Source organism: Leuciscus leuciscus (genome assembly GCF_965113295.1).
Source record: "Leuciscus leuciscus genome assembly, chromosome: 13".
Taxonomy (NCBI): Eukaryota; Metazoa; Chordata; class Actinopteri; order Cypriniformes; family Leuciscidae; genus Leuciscus; species Leuciscus leuciscus.
Window position 1 is genome coordinate 33,874,335 of NC_138737.1, and position 19,712 is coordinate 33,894,046.

At 36.9% G+C, this 19,712-nt stretch overlaps 1 protein-coding gene across 1 annotated transcript; it reads left to right on the top strand.

The window, feature by feature from the left end:
* The first annotated feature begins 4,597 nt into the window (after positions 1-4,597).
* On the top strand, positions 4,598-18,768 carry nfu1 (NFU1 iron-sulfur cluster scaffold homolog). Its single transcript, XM_082188815.1, has 8 exons — positions 4,598-4,688; positions 5,496-5,593; positions 5,677-5,812; positions 14,417-14,483; positions 14,563-14,680; positions 14,783-14,846; positions 15,990-16,164; positions 17,623-18,768. Exons 1-8 carry the CDS (start codon positions 4,630-4,632, stop codon positions 17,662-17,664), a joined length of 759 nt encoding a protein of 252 aa, XP_082044941.1. The 5' UTR covers positions 4,598-4,629; the 3' UTR covers positions 17,665-18,768.
* The last annotated feature ends 944 nt before the right edge of the window (positions 18,769-19,712 follow it).

Genomic DNA, 19,712 nt, shown 5'->3' on the forward strand with positions numbered 1-19,712 from the left:
GTGTGGGCCCTCTTGGGCTCATTGAAGACAAGACGAGCTGCAGCATTCTGAATCATTTGTAGAGGTTTAGTTGACCATGATGGAAGTCCAGCCAGAAGAGCATGCAGTAATCAAGCCTAGAGATAACCAGGGCCTGGACGAGAAGTTGTGTTGCATGCTCAGTTAGGAAATGCCTGATCTTACTGATGTTGTGCAGTGCAAACCTGCATGATCGAGCTGTCTTTGAAATGTGGTCTGTGAAGGTCAGCTGGTCATCCAATATTACTCTTTCTGACCGATCTTGATGGGGTGATTGATGATGAATCTAGCTGGATAGTGAAGTCGTGCTGTAGAGATGGATTGGCAGGAGGGACGAGAAGCTCAGTCTTTGCCAGGGTGAGCTGCAGTTGATGTTCCTTCATCCATGACGAGATGTACTCCAGACAACTTGAGATCCGTGGAGCTATTGTGGGATCATCTGGTTGAAATGAGAGGAAGAGCTGTGTGTCATCAGCAAAGCAATGGTAAGAGAAGCCATGTGCCTGTATGATGTGTCCCAGTGATGTGCTGTAGATGGAGAAGAGGAGGGGACCAAGAACTGAACCCTGAGGAACCCCTGTGGTCAGTTGATGTGCTTTGGATACCTCGCCTCTCCATGCGACCCTGAAGGATCTACCTGTGAGATAGGACTCAAACCAGTGGAGGGAAGTTCCTGTGATGCCCAGTGACGAGAGGGTGGACATAAGGATCTGATGATTCACAGTGTCGAAGGCAGCAGACAGATCCAGGAGAATGAGAACTGAAGATTTGGAAGCAGCTTTTGCGATCCGTAGGGCTTCTGTGACCGACAGTAATGCAGTCTCGGTTGAATGCCCTTTCTTGAAGCCGGATTGGTTGACATCCAGCTTGTTGTTCAGAGACAAGAAGGATGTTACTTGGTTGAAAACAGCGCGTTCAAGTGTTTTCGCAATGAATGGTAGGAGAGAGACAGGTCTGTAATTCTCTACAAATGATGTGTTTAATGTTGTTTTTTTAAGCAGTGGAGTTACCCGAGCCTGCTTGAATGCTGTAGGGAAAATGCCGGTATGGAGGGATGAGTTGATGATGTGTGTGAGTGCTGGTAGAAGTGTGGGAGAGATGGCTTGTAGAAGGTGTGAGGGGATGGGGTCTAGAGGGCAGGACGGTGGTAGGATGACTGGAGAGGATAAGTTTAGATACTTCTTCATCGGTTAGTGGAGAGAAGGTAGGGTGACCAAACGTCCTGTTTTCCCAGGACATGTCCTGTTTTCACGTCCTGTCCTGGCCGTCCTGGCTGTTTTTTATAAGCCATCCTCAGTATAATTTTTCTTTCCAACACTCAAACTTGAAACCAAGTAAGAGACACTGACAAGTTTTTAATTACTTAAAAATCTGTAAAATTATAATGCTTCAAAAACAATGGCCAAGGGTATAGTCCAACACAATATACAGCTAAAACACTTAGACTTATTGCAAATGAGTGTGAACCTCTTCGATTAATATTTCAAGGTTGCTTGTTACTGATACATTATCATTCCACTGAGTCATCACGATAATACCTTGCTCTCTTTTTTCCAAGACACTCAGTCAGCTTCTGCATCTGCGTTTATCCTAGCTCTGAACTGTCTCTGCCTCTCTTTATTAGACAGAGGCATCTGGAAGGACAGAATTGACCTTAAAACCCCAGAAGCTATACTAAAGCTTTAATAAAATGTTGATATATTGATAAATATGATTACATTATTCATGATTTGACCATTAGAGGTTGTGTCAGTGATTTCAGGCCCAAAAAAGGCCCAAACATAAATGATCACATTCATCTAATCTTTCCTAACAATCCGCTAGCTGCCCGCCCCATAAGCAGGCCGTCAAAAAAACGCGTCTCTGTAGGCAGCCTAGGCTTTGAGATCTGCACACAAAAACAATTGGTTTCACCAACCACTCAAAACCAAAATAAATAGTGTTCCAACCAATCACCAACAGGGGGTGGGTGTTGTGAGGTTTTGCGCTCGTGTTCTCCGTGTCTCCGACTTCGCGTGCAGCTGTGCACGAGCGCAAAACCGCTGATACAACCTTTAACATTACAAAATTCAATTCAATGATAATGGACCATGTGACTCATATGAAATCAAGATGAATGACAGCAAAAATATGGCAAAAAACATAAAATGATGTAAATAATATTAATGTTAATAATATAACTATAACAACTATGCCTAAAAGTTTACAAATGTTAATTAAAAACTAGATTGTTATGCATATGTCATTCTGGATAACGGATGACATGTCCTGGCTAATAGAGGTTTTCTGTTATCCAAGAATGATGTTGTTATCCAGGAATGACAAAACAAATATTTTTTCTTTATAATCAGGCACTAACTTAACCACCTATGGAAAACTACAACTTAGCTATCATCACCTAAGGTAATCTTTTACATCAAATAGATAGTTTTTTAATATAAAAACATTATAAATGTTGTATTAGTGTTATCCAAAAGGACTCATGATATTGCTACAAAGTGCACCAGTGACCGAAAAGGTTCTGGTGCTCCTTCAGGGTCCTCTTTTTGATACAATATTACATGACACATGACATACCAAAATGCATTATGGTCCAAAATGGTCATTGATGTCTGTTATCCAGGAATGACAAAGTCTTTCTGTCATAAAAATGTAAATAAGCTTAGCATTATCACTATATTTGAAAACATCAATACAATTATGCCCAAATAGATTTTAAATACTTTTATTTATATATTTTTTAATTTTTGTCGTATTTTTGTATTCAAATTTTAAGGACTTTTGAGCTCAATAGTTCCTTAAAGATCAATTATTTATAATGAATTCTCACATGAGTAATTAAAGAGGGGGAAGTTGAGTCACTTAATGAAATGCATTTAAAAATGTTAACATTTTTAATATTATGAATATGCTTTGGACACCAGGATTGACACACCATGTCATTGACCTATATAATACATAAAAAAAAAAAAAAATACTTATAAATAAAATAATAATAATAATAAGGGATTTAAGTGAATAAAAATAACTAGAATTTATTTAATTTATTGTAAAGGTGTCCATTTGAACTCAAATATTAATTTTATTAAAAAAATTACAGCATTTTAATCGTATGCACATTTGAATGACATGATTTTTCATTACATTCTGAAATACATGAATCACTTAAATAATACAAATGATTTATTTATTTCTAAATGGCTACATTTGATGAATAAGTTGAGTAGTTTTCTCTGCACAGGCTCCTTGATTGCTTGATTGATCCAGAGCAATTTTAACACCCTTAAAAAAGTATTTGACCCAGTATCCAAACATGAATGTTTTTAAAATTAAATAACAGGTTCCTGTGGCAAAAATCTTTAGGGCAGCTGAGACAGAAAACTTAATGGCCTAAGCCCTAAGGCATATTTTTGTTGTTGAAAATTGTAGCCAATTTATTTTCAATGCCAAAAATATATAAAACCAACATGGATATCTCAACGAATTTTCAAAGAGTTTTTAACTACATTTTTTACAAGATTTTACGGACATGCTAATGTGTTATATATATAAATATATATAAATAGTATTTTTTATATGTTTTATATGTTGTTATAAGCGGACAGAAGCAGAAACCCCGTCTGATTTCCGCCCCGCATTAAATCCAGGAAGTGACGTAACAGAGTTGTCGTGCCCGCTAGTGATGGGAAGTTCGGCTCTTTTTAGAGAGCCGGCTCTTTTGGCTCAGCTCCCAAAGAAGAGCCGGCTCTTTCGACTCCTGAACGGCTCTTAATTTAGGATTTTTTGTAGGCCTTTATTTTACCCTAACTTTGAAAAAAATGAATGGTTTGTGTGTTGAAAACCCTTTCATGTGCAGTGTTTTTATGCATTTATTTCGTTCAGTATCAGTAGCTATCATTTTAGCTAGCTCTACATCAATGCTGTGCTGTTTGGATGGGGTCATCACTTTGGGTATAAACTGGCTTATTTTGCTTTGAGCTGCAGTAGGAGTGGTTATACCTGCATGTGTGGGGAAACCAGTAGATGCTGCTGCAGTTGCTGTTTTTTGGGGATGAGACACACCAGGATCTGTAGATGGGGTGCTAGCTTGCCCTCTCTCCTCTAACTGCACTGTAGGATGGACAGTTCTCATATGATATGTCTATGCAGGTTTGTGGTGGAACCTGCTCTTAAAGTAATTTTCATCTTGCAGTGAACGCACTGCTTTGTTGTTTCCATTGTCTATAAACTGGAACCAGATGCTGCTTCTCTTTCAGGTGTCACTCATAGTTTCAAATACGCCAACTCACACACTCTCATCACCGCTATCTGACAGACAGTGTCGTTATTAACGTTGTTACGACTCATTAACTTGCAGTGGAGTGCCGCTTCACTTCACCCCCCTCTCAGTTTTTACATAATAGTATGATCCCATATCCTCACATCTGATTGGCCGCGATGCGATTGCTGACCAATCAAAACAAAGTTCTGCCTGTAAGCAGCGAAAGGAAAAAAACTGGGAGCCGGCTCTCACTCGATGCGAGCCGGCTCTTCTGATTCACTACAAAGCATCGGCTCTCAGAGCCGCATCTTTTGCGCATGACACATCACTAGTGCCCGCGCCTCACGAGCATGGCTGCTTACAGGAGATTCGGGATTGGAAGGAATTTAGCTGTTCTTTTGACGAGATCGTGAGTCGTTCATGCGTTCATACTACGCTTTTTACTGTATGTTTTTGTGCCAGTGAGGAGTTAAAAGTGATGTCTTTCAGATTGTTTAGAGTCGGGCGAAGCGTTTGAGTTTAAGACTTTCATAATATTTTTCAGTGTCACTGACAAGGTCTTGAGTGACGCAGATGCAGGGTACTTATTGGAGTAATAATGTCATGACTATTCATAAGTTAACACATTGTTATCACCACTGTTATTCACTTTTGGATTTTGGTTATATATATATATATATATATATATATATATATATATATATATATATATATATATATATATGTGTGTGTACTTTTCTATACTCATTTCTGGCATAGTTAATCCAAAAGGTAGTTACTTCAATGTTCTCGTTACAAAAAAATTACCACGGTGACCATAATAACCGTCATCAAAATATATATTTACCACAGCAATTGCTGAAACCATAAAAAACACCGTAATAACGAGATCTTCTTCAAACGTAGAACCTTGCTCTCATGCTAAGTTACCATAATTTTATTCTACTAACAATAACTAGTAATTTGTCAGAAACTGTCTACCATTAACAACAAAAACAAAACAACAATATTATATTATATTAATATGGTATCACACGATAGTAATATTGCACAATATTATATAATAAATGTTATAATGCTAAAATAATATTACAATAATTTTTGAGAGGGCAGTTTATATGTTATTGTTGCTGTTAGTAAGGCATATCAGGAAAATGTAGAAATCTGTAGAGTTGCTGTTGAAGTATAATAATCCGGTTGTTTGCTGTGCTCAAAGGCATCATGTGTGCAGTTCCCATGGAGCAGGACTCAACAGACCCTCTCTTCACAAAGTGGGCAGAAAGCAGATTCCACAGCAAACAACCACTATGTTTAGTAAGTATTGCCAATATTTAGGTTTGCATGTTATGATAAAGTGTTTGCTTGGAATGGATCTAACGCTGCTTTCATCTCATCAGTCAGAAACATGTTTATTCAGACCCAAGACACTCCCAACCCAAACAGCCTGAAGTTTCTCCCTGGTCGCATGGTGATGGAATCAGGGACTATGGATTTCGCTGGACCCAGAGAGGCTTATTGTTCACCCTTGGCAAGGTGGAGTTTGTATTTTTACCTAGTCTAAAACGCTTTTTGCAATGTATTTTATTTTCTGGAGACTTAAGCTAATTGCTTATGCAATGCACTATCAATCATGATTCATAGTAATCTATAGAAGTTATTATGTTTAATAGTAAACAAGCTAAAGTCAATGTAAGTGATTTCACCAGGTTTGGCATAGAATATGTCAGCGGTAGGCCTGTCATGATTATTGAATAATCACCTGATCGTGGTTATTCGTGCTAATTGCCATTGTTTGAGATAACCTCAATAATTTCTATCAGAATGCACAACATTTTGTCTCCTTTTCCAGTTTGGTAGACAGAGAGTAAAGAATATAGAATATAAAAAACGTATTATGAACACTTACGTTATGAACACTGTTTATATTATATTATATTATAAATAATTAATTGTGCAAATATTATTAATTTCCATAGCAATAAAGTTATCCATCATATGGGCCTATTTTATTGGCCTTTTAATTTGTGACATTAGTTCGATAGTTTGTGCCATGATGCTAGGATATTGTATGTTGTGGTTTAGTGGCCCAAATCCAAATAATTTATTCTTAACTCTGTTATTCTGGGCTGCGTTTCCTGATGACGTTGTCTCTTAAGGTGTAACTTAACTAAAGATATACCATTGCTAGGCGTGTTCCCCGAACCATACCAGGGCCTAGGGAGCTGATACACCTTTTTACATGCGACGTTACCCGGTGCTGTCCGTGGCGATGCTGCTGAATTGGTTGATATTGATGGCTCGAGAATCAATTATTCTTTCGATCAGGGGCTGCTTCACTGCATTATGTGAGAAAGCAGTGTTCTTTATAAAAGAAGCACTTTAGAAATAGTTGAAATTGCATTTATTAGGACTCATGGGATAATCCAAACTATAATAGCCTATAATAGCCTAGCCCAGTGGTTCCCAACCTTTTTTTGTCTGAGACCCCCTTTTTCCCAAGAAAATATTTTAGGGCCCCCCTTCACATTTAATGATATTTTCGCTCTTGTAAGCTTGCAGCAAGGATGACAATATTGAAAATATACAGAAGTAAAAAACAACATATACGCAGTAATGCAGTAGTAGCCTAATATAAATGCAGTAGTTATTAAAAGTACTTTTTTCAGAAAGCCGTCGATTGAATCAGCCCTGCAAACCTGTAGGTAGACAACTTAGTGGATAGTGGAAATATGCACTCAAACGCTCTGGAGACCATCCCAGATGATGTCCCACCAGCAGGAGGCCTTAGGGGCAGCCCATCCCGGTCCAGCAGCTCAGCTCAATAGAGTCTACATCATTTTTTTCTTATTTTATGTATTGTAAAATTAAATGTTTATGTTGATTTTGATATGTTTAACGTATTTTGTAAATAGTTGGAAAAAGTGCTTTAATGTAGCCTATAGAACAAATGATTTTCATTTACCAATTTTATTTGAAAAAATAAAAAGGTATAGAATTTGTTTCATGCAGAAAGTATTACTGTCATTACAAAAATAAATGTCCAGAACAATTCATTCTCTTTTATTTACACAATTAAAGTAGCATAAAAATAAATGTACATAATTTTTCTTTAAAAAAATAAAAGTGAAAAAAGTTAAACAAGAATATGTAGAACGTTTTTCAATCATTCTCTCAAGAAGAGAAAACAGCCTGTCCATCCTCTCCCTTCTTTCCTGTGCACTCCTCGCCTCTGCCTCCCTCTGTAGTTGCATTTCTTCTCTGATCAAGTTCAAAAACCCGTCCTGTCTCGCCGCCTTCGTGCTGGTGCTCCTGCTGGTGCTGGTGCTGCTGCCCCTGGCTCCTCCTCACCGTGGGCACCCACTACTGAACTCGGCCCTGGTGTGTCCTCAGGGATTGAGGCGATGAGGACAGGGGGGTTGGTGCAATGCCTCTGTCCCAACACCAGGGCCAAGTTTCAGCAGTGGGTTTCCCACTCACACCCTCTCCTGTCCCAGGACACTTGCAATCCTAAAGGCAGAGCAAATGAACCATGGCTTGTTAACAACAACAGGACAATACATTTCAGCAAAGATGTGTGTATTACTTTTCTTTATATATATATATATATATATATATATATATATATATATATATATATAAACCCATTTTTTCCTGAATTGTTCTAAAAAAGCAGAAAAGGGTACTTAACACAGAGGAGCAATCTTAAGTGCATTGTTAACACTGCAAAATATGACACATCAAGACATGCATACAAAATACTTAAGAAATCATATTTCTGTATACTAAAATTTGGTTAAAACCACATAGCATGACAGCACTACAAAAACACATAAAAGTGAAACCCCGTTGCCTTATCTACTGCTTTTCTTATTGTTTTGGGCTTTATTGGGTGAGTGATATTTCTTATAATACACAAGTGCAAATATTACAAATAGGTCGTTAAACTAATAACGTTATTACCACAAGTTTTGCCTAAAACTACATGATAAATGTAGCCACGCAATGGTGACGAAGGAGTTAAGAAGAAGTTTATAAGAAATTTAACTCTGGTTTCGCTAGCTATTTGAGTAAATTAAAACATAATACTTACATTTAAATGTGAATTTGCTGTCCACCACCGATCTCTAGTCTCGGCCGCCTTTAAAAATAAGTAAATAAATGCTGTCGTCAACGGCGCGCAATGACTTATGGGGTAGAATAGGCCGCTAAGTGTCCATTTATGTATCCTTCTTTTCACGGGGAAACGAAGGGTGCATTTGGCGTCGCTTTTGAATCAGGGAAGCCTTCGTCGCGGCGCGATGACGCAACCGGCCTTCGAATATACGGCCTTCGAAGGATGGAGAATTGAATTGGGACAGCCTTCATCGAGCCGCGGTGACGCAATCGACCTTCAAATGCGACCTTCCAAGGATGCAGCCTTTGAATTGGGACGTCCTTCGTCGCGCCGCGGTGACGCAATCGGCCTTCAAATACGGCCATCCGGCCTTCAAATACGGCCTTCGGAGGATGCAGCCTTCACTTTGGGACACAGCATATAACACGGTTTGGAAAATGGATTCATGATGAACTCGCTCATTATCTAAATTTTGAACAGAAAAAATTTTATGCAAATTGCTCAAAACTTTTCAAAATATGACGCGACCCCCCACAGAGCTTGCTGAGGCCCCCTTGTGGGCCGCGACCCCCCTGTTGGGAACCAATGGCCTAGCCTACATATTTTAAAATTGTATCATATATTGCAATAAATGAAATATTGCTGCCATGATAACAATTTCAAGTTTTTACGTGCTTTCATCTCTTTCCCATTTTTGTTCGCTGAGGTGGAGCTGCGATGAAATATTGTTCTTGTAAATACTTTCCAGCATTTCAGTAATAAAAGTGTACATCTAACGTACGGTGCTCGGCAGTGATCAAAAATGATTTAAACAGTGCATTTTGAATTTCTTCTTGTAAACTCAGAGATGTGGATTCAGACGCAATTAAATTATCACACGACCTGTTTGTCAAAAAACAGTAGGTACTAATTTGGCCAGGGATTTTTACGCGGGTTGGGTGCGACAGCATTAAAATCACTGACTTAACCCTGTAAATGTTTAAAATACCGTACGAGCCCATGAGAAACAAGTAGCGTCCGACTAGGACTTAACTGACAGTAGCCTATGCTTTCACTGGCCTTTAAAAGCGCTCTTTAATTAAATTAATAATATAATATATATAATAATATAATAAAAAATCTAACAACAATCAGTGTAATGACAGTTTTATTTTTTGCATGAAAACACTTGAATTAGCCTAACTGAACACTTTCTGGGTGTATTAAAACTTCTATTCATATAGACCTGCAACAGTGATAAGGTAAAGCTGAGAGTGGTCCAGACCAACCTTCCGAACGTATGACTTACAGAAGGTATACTTAACTAAGAACGTTTCGGGAAACACGTATTAACGATAAGGTACAGCTTAAGGTGTAACTTAAGAATGACGTAGCGTTAATAAGGTTACGGGAAACGCAGCCCTGGTCTTATTGGCTCTACAGAGGACTTAGTTGGCTGGTAACAGTTCACAAATTGACCATTAATTGACTGTTGAAATGCCTTGTCTGGCCAAACACAAATTTTTTTCCTGATCAGGTTAACCTCAAATTTAAAAATGAATTTGAATTTATATCACAAAAATATTGCAAACCATAAGAATGTACCCATCAATTAATATGTACTAATATGTACTTTTTGAAATTAAATGAATCTTTAATCAAAATAACTTCCCCCACACTCTTGCATGATGATGCGTCTACTGGCGTGAGGGCGGGACAACCTGTCACTCACATGAGATCCACCAATAGCAAACCACAACCATCCAATCAATTCCCCGTGAACAAAATCAAGTCCCGCCCTACAGTTCACTCCGATTTACGTCACAGTAGGGCAGAAAAGAAGAACGCAACTTTCATGCTGACTTTAAGCTTTGTAAAAAATATATACATTTTCTGAAGTAAAATAAGTTCATCATTTTGAAAATCGAGACTCAATTAAATTAAAATCAATTAAAATATGGAGCTTATAATATGACAAAACGATTTGAATTTGAATTGTGTAAATTTGAATTATTTGCAAGTGAAATCTAACAAAATTGAATTTTAGGTGGTAGTTTAAATAGTTCTGAATTTGATTTTTTTTAAACGAATATTGAACATTTGAAATTTAACAAACTGAAATGTTTTTATGGCTGAATTTTATAGACATGTATTTTCCAACAGCTAGTTTTTTTTTGTTCTGAATTCGTATACTGCAAATATTCAGTTAAAAAAAATACAGATTCAAGTTTTCAAGATGAAGAAATTCGGAACTTCAAATTCAGTTTTCTAAAATTCAAGTTCAAAAATTCAAGTTCAAAAATTCAAGTTCAAAAATTCAAGTTCAAAAATTCAAGTTCAAAAATTCAGATCTTACAGAAAGTAGGTCACAGGTCATCCACAGGGAAGAGTAAAGGATCTCAGATAAGTCGAACAGAGCATTTTGGCTGCACTGCAGTAGTTTTCTGCCAAACGCGGTGGTGGTTCAAGAGAATCCGTGTATCTTTCGTTCAGTCGTTTTTTTATTTAATATTAAGAGTAGAAAAATGAGAAAACAGCTTGAGTATTAGATTTCTAATATTCTAGTAATAATAGTCCGCTGTTGCACGGAGCTTACAAAAATTGTGTATTGCAACTATAGGCTATATTTCATTTCCTCATCAAACAACTAGACTAACGAATGGCTCGGTACAACAGAAGAGCCAGAAAGGGCTTTCTCTCTGTGTAGACCAGCAGTTGGTCTGAATTTGCTATAGCCTATTTTCCGGACTGTATAGGCTAAGTCACGTTTTATGAAACACGCTGTGATTTATTCCAAAGTGACTCTGGCATATATAATGCATTTAACATTAAATAATATAAATGTTGACTTTCAAAAGTAGGCGCGCCAAGAAGGCTATTCTCTGTATTTTGGTTCATTTTTGGTGAGCGCCAGAAAGATCTAAAGAGACCGAGACGTGCTAAAGCAGCGCATCATGTTGTTTTATTTATTTTTCAATGGCATTATATTTTGTAGTCATTTTGAATGTATACAAATAAAAATATACATTTTACTGTTTCGAATTATGTCATATTATCTGTATAGTTATTTCCCAGCAGTGGAACAAATCCAAGTGATGGCGCTCGCGCATCGCGCTCTCACACAACATACTTTCAGACCTGACGTTACTTCATATCGCAGACTGTTCATTATCAAAATGAAACACAGTCAACCAAACATATAAAAAGGTATTCTGCCTAATTTAATTGGTCTGTTGTACAATATAAAGGGCAAGCTGTGCCGCACACAGTCCTACTCCAAACATTTCCCTTGCTGTGAAGACGCTGATTTAGCCTATACGTGTATTTTGGGATTCGACTGAAGTATGACGCCTTCTTTATATTAATAGTTAGCATCCACGTGTTACATTGCAAATATGAAAACTTTTGACTGAATGAGAGATGCGCGACCGTTTCGATTTAAATAAATTTGTTTAGGCTTGGCGTTTAAAATAGGCTAAATGTTGTTTGTAATAAAGGGCACAATATAGCCTCTTTTATAGGCTATGTAGCCTATATTATTTTATTAGGCCTATACATGGCTACTTATTTTTCATTCTTGTTGTTTTTTCTTGGTGGAGACCATTTGGGCAAAAAACAAACAAAAAAACAAACAAAAAAAAACATATTGTGTTCATTACCCCCACCCACATTTGGGCTTAATCACTGTTATAATTAGGGGTTCCTTGGAAATGTATTTAGGTGTAGACAAAATCAGTTATGTTTATTTCATAAATATGAACGCATCTCCCGGACACTAGCCGTTAGTCTACTTCCTTGGCCTATTTTTTTAGCTGGCCAATTCTCAAAATCTGTGTGGAAAAGCTGCGGAGCTTTTTTTTTTTAATTCTTTTTTATTATTATTTATTTTGGAAGTTTAGTTGCCATAGAAAATAACACAGTTTTGTTTAACATCAATTGATACTCAATATTAATGGAATAAATAAATGTAATGTCAGAGAATGCACAAAGCGCATCCTTTTGAGATGTAAATTACAATACATTTTAATTTAAATAAAACACAAAAGGCCTAGCTACATCATAAAACTCAGAAGATGATGTATTTTAATATATTATATTATAATACAAATAAAAAGGCGTCATACTTCAGTCGAGTCCCAAAATACACGTAGCCTAGGCTATAGGCTAAATCAGCGTCTTCAAGGGAAATGTTTGGACTGTAGGCTACTGTGTGCGGCACAGCTTGCCTTTTATATTGTACAACAGACCAATTAAATTAGGCAGAATACCTTTTTATATGTTTGTTTGACTGTGTTTCATTTTGATAATGAGCAGTTTGCGATATGAAGCAACGCCAGGTCTGATAGTAGGCTATGTTGTGTGAGAGCGCGATGCGCTGGCGCCATCACTTGGATTTGTTCCACTGCTGGGAAATAACTTAATACTCTGTTATTTATAGTCAATTTGTGTACATTCAAAATGACTACAAAATATAATGCCATTGAAAAATAAATAAAACAACATGATGCGCTGCTTTAGCACGTCTCGGTCTCTTTAGATCTTTCTGGCGCTCACCAAAAATGAACCAAAATACAGAGAATAGCCTTCTTGGCGCGCCTACTTTTGAAAGTCAACATTTATATTATTTAATGTTAAATGCATTATATATGCCAGAGTCACTTTGGAATAAATCACAGCGTGTTTCATAAAACGTGACTTAGCCTATACAGTCCGGAAAATAGGCTATAGCAAATTCAGACCAACTGCTGGTCTACACAGAGAGAAAGCCCTTTCTGGGCTCTTCTGTTGTACCGAGCCATTCGTTAGTCTAGTTGTTTGATGAGGAAATGAAATATAGCCTATAGTTGCAATACACAATTTTTGTAAGCTCCGTGCAACAGCGGACTATTATTACTAGAATATTAGAAATCTAATACTCAAGCTGTTTTCTCATTTTTCTACTCTTAATATTAAATAAAAAAACGACTGAACGAAAGATACACGGATTCTCTTGAACCACCACCGCGTTTGGCAGAAAACTACTGCAGTGCAGCCAAAATGCTCTGTTCGACTTATCTGAGATCCTTTACTCTTCCCTGTGGATGACCTGTGACCTACTTTCTGTAAGATCTGAATTTTTGAACTTGAATTTTTGAACTTGAATTTTAGAAAACTGAATTTGAAGTTCCGAATTTCTTCATCTTGAAAACTTGAATCTGTATTTTTTTAAACTGAATATTTGCAGTATACGAATTCAGAACAAAAAAAAACTAGCTGTTGGAAAATACGTCTATAAAATTCAGCCATAAAAACATTTCAGTTTGTTAAATTTCAAATGTTCAATATTCGTTTTAAAAAAATCAAATTCAGAACTATTTAAACTACCACCTAAAATTCAATTTTGTTAGATTTCACTTGCAAATAATTCAAATTTACACAATTCAAATTCAAATCGTTTTGTCATATTATAAGCTCCATATTAAAAGACACTGCAAAAACTGTAATGAATGGGACATCAAGGCAATTTCAAGTGAACAGAAACATAGGTGAACGTGATTTCACCAAGTGCAACATGTTCCAGGATCAACATCTTTGTTGATCCTGAAACAACATTCCAATCAACCAATCAGATCTGAGGGACATGTTTACAGTTTATGTCAAGTTTAGGCTTACAGTTAGGGTTAGGTGCTTCTACATCAGTGTTATTCACCTATCATTTCCCTCTGATTTCGGGGGTAAGTTATGGGTAAGGACATGGTTAGGACTAAATATTCAGACAGAAATGTTGTTTCAGGATCAACAAAATAAGTCTTATAGATGTCATATAGATGCTTGACTTTGCAAACACCACTAATGATTGATAACTGATTTCTCAGGACGCCTTTTTGAGTGATATGTGTCAGACTGTTGGCTTTATTTTATGTGTGGAATTCCCAAAAATGCTTACAACCGCTTTAAATCTAGAAATGTTTTTGTGAGAATGTTCCTGTGCATTTTGCTGAACTATGTTTCTATCAGAACCTGAAGGGAATCCTGCCTGTACTGATGCTGTTTTCATTCCTCAGACAGTTGTTCAGAATTGAAGGAGTCAAGAGTGTCTTCTTCGGCCCTGACTTCATAACCATTACTAAGGTAAACTACCAGCCCTGTTAAACACTATTTTAATTGAACTTTTAAGTCAAAAAGCATGACATCTCTTTTTTTCCTTCAGGCTGATGGCGAAACGCAGTGGAAGGTGCTCAAACCAGACGTCTTCGCTACCATCATGGACTTCTTCACCTCTGGACTTCCTGTTGTCAATGAAGCCGATGCTCCACATGCCGACACAGGTTGAACATTACGTTCTCTTCTTTTCTTCTCATGCTTGTTATCTTGACATCATCTCTAAGTTCAAGATCTTTACACATGTTGTACACGTCGTACTCCTGCAGCTCCTTCGGAGGATGATGACGAGGTGGTGGCCATGATTAAAGAATTACTGGACACACGCATAAGGTACTACAGTACATTTCTGTACTTTTGATATTATATTCAATGCAGCCTTCAAATTCAATTCAGTTCAAGTTTATTTTTATAGCGCAATTCACAATACATATTGTTTCAAAGCAGCTTTACAGAAAATGCTTTTTACAATTACGAAAGTATTCAGTCATCAGCCAGAGATGAGTGTGTCAAAGTTATGTCCATATGGGAGCAACATACAGCTAAAATACACTGCCAGGTCAAAATAAAGAAGAAGAAAAAGACACTATTTGGATTTAAATAGGCAAATGCTTAAGAGTCTATGATTGGATCATTATGTTTCTACCATGATATATTTTTGGCAACAGTTCTTCTAATCCTAATTGATGGAGTGTGTAGCTTTTCATTTCTTAAACCACCATGTGTGAAGACACATCATGGCCATATTCCAGGATGATCATGTCAAGATTCATCAGGCTCAGATTGTGAAAGAATGGTTGTGAGGATCATGAAGAATCATTTTCACACATGAATCTTCTCCTCTGTGTCCAGAGCTTAAACTCATTGAAAGTCTTTGGTATGTGCTGGAGGAGACTTTACAGAGAGCTGGACTCTTGCATTGACAATACAAGATCTGGACCAAAAACTGATGCACGTCTTGATGGAAATAACATCATAACATTTATTTCCATCAAGAGTTTTCAATTTTGACATGCTATATTTTGTAACATTTTAAATTGGACTCATATTTCACAAGTTTTTTTAACTGTATTTTTTTAACTAAATGCAGCTTTGGTGAGCATAAAATACGTTCAAAAACATTACGAAAGTAACACTTTAGTTTAGGGTCCAGTATCGTAATATTAGCTAGTTGCTTATTAGCATGCATATTACTGGGATATTGGTTGTGTATTAGTACTTTTAGTTTATTAGTACTAGTGAGAATTGAACCTTAATCTAAAGTGTGACCAAGAAATCATACAAACCCCAAACCTTTGAACATCAGTGTAAAAATCCTGAACCGTTTCATTCTAAATAGTACATTTGGACTCTACAGGAATAAACTAAATGTATTGCTGTGATCATCACTTATGTTTAATCACAGAAGTCGTAAGAATAATAATGTTGTTCTTAATTCAGGAACTTTCTTTCCTCTGTCTGCATGTCGTTCCTCAGGCCCACAGTGCAGGAGGACGGCGGTGACGTGTTGTATCATGGTTTTGAGGACGGTATAGTGAAGCTGAAGCTGCAGGGTTCCTGCACTAGCTGTCCCAGCTCCATCATCACGCTGAAGAGTGGCATCCAGAACATGCTGCAGTTCTATGTCCCCGAGGTGGAAGGAGTTGAGCAGGTGAGGAGTTAAGGACTATTCTCAACACATTTTCTTAAAGTGCCGCTATTATGCTATTTTAAAGGTTTTAATGTTGTTTTGGAGGTCTCCTACAATAGGTTTACATTCATCAAAGGTCAAAAACACTTAGATTTTCTCATAATATACACTGCTGCATCAGCTCCTTTCTCACAATGTCTGAAATGGTTTGATAAAGGATTCAGTCTCTCTGAACCCCTTCTTTCCGAGAGCTGCTCTGCTCTGATTGGTCAGACGACCCAGTCTGTTGTGATTGGTCTACCATTTACAGCACATGTCGGAAACGTAACACCCATTATCATTTCTGAATTTCAGCTCCAGATCTTCCTCAGCGCTGGTATACAGAGTAATACAAACCGTTACAATGGTGTCGTTGTTCACGGGCAGCCAATAGGCCTTTATCTCATTTCCTGGTTTCGGAACATTCGAAATCACCAAGCAGTGTACTCGCACTTCCGGTGGTTACTTAGTTACCTTTAGATGAAAAGTAGGTCAGTAAACTTCAAGAAAATTGTGATATAGACCAGTGTCTGTCAATATTAAACCGCATAAAGACCATTTAACTAGAAATCATGCATGTTCTGTGTGTCTCTGTGAATGAATGGCACAGACGCGCTGTTTCATTTACCACACACACACACACTGAGGCACGCATGACGCTCGCGATGTTTTCAGCCTATATGAGGACATTAATGCACTTCATCAACACAGCCGCTCTGAGAGTCACTTCAGCAGCATTTTAGCTTCATTTGAGAAAAACTATCGTCATATCATAAAACACAGAGAGACTCAATGACACCATTGAACAATGAACTACCTACACGGCAACCCGTCAAAATAAAAGTTTGGTTTAACCTTTGAATAAAGTTTTGCTTAAATCATTACATTTTAAATAATTGGTTATAACAATTTAATTAAACCATTAAAATGGAATAAAATAAATAAATAAATAAAAACCCCACCTTTCAGGAGATTTGGCAGCCTGAATGTCCAGTGATAATTAACAGGCAGCCATGGTGAACACTATAACCGGAAGATGCAGTTCACTGCTTCAGCAATTTTTCACGGCTACTTCCTGCGTTCTATTGTGATGCTTTAAAAAAGGCCATATGCTGGCATTATGCTAATTTGTTACAAACCTATGTAGGTTCATGGAGGAAGTGAGACTGGAATTACTGACAACTCGTTTCAGGCAGTTCAGAATCGATTCTTTCTTTTGGGAGACAATAACTCCATTTATCGTGCACTTTGCAGACCTTTTCCATTCACAAACAGTTATGTAACACTGCATGCATGAAAGGCTATATCTGAAAAAGCATAATATGGGCACTTTAAAACAAAAAGATGCGCTCTATGAATTCCTTCACACCAAGTGTCAAAATACCCCCAGCAATATGTTCCAGTGTTTCTCAGCTAATCTGCTGTCCTTTACTCTTGCAGGTGAAAGAAGAGGATGTGGATGTTGAAAAGGGTGTCCTCTGATGTCATTCCTTTCTCCATAATAAATTACCCAGCACCCTTTCCCTTCAGTGTCCAATCATGTAGAAGGAGCTTTGAGTTTACTAGAGACAGTTACACCGCTGTAAGGACAACTCTGTGTGTCCTCACACTCCTTCAAACACAGTGTATTAGCTACAGACATATTAAGGTGTGCAGGGTTTTTACCCTACATGTTTGGACAGTGTTTGGCCGGGGCTGTTACAGGTTTGGGGTTGGTCGCCCATCATATTTTATAGATTGTCTCTCAATGCACTGGTTAAAATAAAAATCAGAATTTTGTGTATATGTGAACAAATTACATACATTATAATACACGTGTAGATATTGTTATAAGAAATCTACTGGTTTCATGCTAAATGGATTCTATATGGATTTGATCATGGTTTCATTGTTTAATAGAGATTCAGTTTCATAGAATAATACGCTATGAATGAAAAATTAAGAAATGCATTTCATTCCCCGTTGGCTGTTGTGCTCTTCTGTCAGTGGTGTCGAACCACGATTAAAGATGAATTGCTTGTATTTCTTATTTGTCATTCAGATAAAAGCATCTGATAAATATAAATGTAAATTATGTTCATATTAAAAAAATACATTTTCAAAGGCATTTTGATTACGGTCTATTATAACCGCCCTTCAAACATTTTAATATATTCATAGATAAAATGTTACATGTAGAAACTATTTGGTCTGTGGCTAACCTGTTATAGAGGATCAGATTTGTAAATATATATATAATAAAAATAAATAAAACAGGAAATATGAATAAGTTCTGGTTTTGGCTTCTGATTGGTCAAAACAGTGTTCCAGTCACTATGACGTGAAACCCACATCACTGCTGCTCCTATAGGGGATTGTTATTTCTGTTGCATAGCAACATTCTGATATGTCAAGAGACTATATCCTCTATAGGAGGATGACACTTAATGAATTTGCTTATTAAAAGAATGCTTGAACAGAAATGTGTGTGTACTTGATATTTGTATTATTTAGTATAGTTTTATATTTGCCTTAATTGTATTTGTAGCATAATTGTATGTTAAAATATGTTTGTAGAAAAAAGAAAATAGACATTATCTTGTAGTACACAGGCGTTTTATCTTTTTTTGAACCCCAAATGTTTTTGAGGAGGCCAATAACTATTAAACATGATAGTCTAGTATAATCGATTTTTATTTATTTCCTTATTTGTTTTCCTTTTTGTTTTTCATTTGAGTAGATTTGACATTTTGAAAAAAGTCATCGAATCCAAACCCACATAAAAAAAAAAAAAAAAGACTTCACTGCAATAATTGCTAGAGTTTCCAATTGTATATAATACTACAGGTCCAATTATATATTTGGATTATGAACCGAGATGACCAGAAGAAGATGAATACATTAGGACGGGTATGTTGTAGTTGCAGTCCTCACCTGCAGGGGGCGCTAGAGAACCACACAAACAGCTGAAATAATCCTCTGCTCATTCACTGAGAGTGCAATCACCATCGGGATTATTGACATTTGTATCCTTGAGCAATAAGCAAATCACATGGGGAAGGTCTATAATCAGGTTTTGAATTTAATTTCATGTTTTGTATGGTGGTTTCAGACAAGTTCAAACCCCTCATACATTCAAATAATTTTTTGTCAATTCTGTCCTCTAGTATAAAATTTCAACGTTATCATATTTTTGGTATGGCTGTACTGAACACAATAAAACCACACTGGCACAGGCCTACATTCCGACAAGAGTCAACTATGAAGTAGATTTTAATGAAAAGGAAAAACTTTTATTTATTTATTTGCATCGTATGATGATCGTGCACTGCTTGAGTGATGACACTGACACGAGCATTTACACGTGGCAGCTTTACTGACTCATTCACTATCCAGATGACACTGAGTTGTTCTGCGCATGTACAATACAACAGGGAACCAGTATGGGGTGTCGTAAGGACGCAATACACAACATGTATGTATATATAATTAATGCTATTAATTTATCCAAATTTCTTCTTTCAAAATTGTTAGATTTTTTTTATATTAAC

Excerpts from the sequence above, each read along its gene's own strand:
- nfu1 (XM_082188815.1), top strand. The coding sequence starts at position 4,630 with ATGGCTGCTTACAGGAGATTCGGGATTGGAAGGAATTTAGCTGTTCTT. Across the intron at positions 14,847-15,989 it reads TTACTGGACACACGCATAAG|GCCCACAGTGCAGGAGGACG; the intron begins GTACTACAGTAC and ends GTCGTTCCTCAG. Across the intron at positions 16,165-17,622 it reads AGGTGGAAGGAGTTGAGCAG|GTGAAAGAAGAGGATGTGGA; the intron begins GTGAGGAGTTAA and ends TTACTCTTGCAG.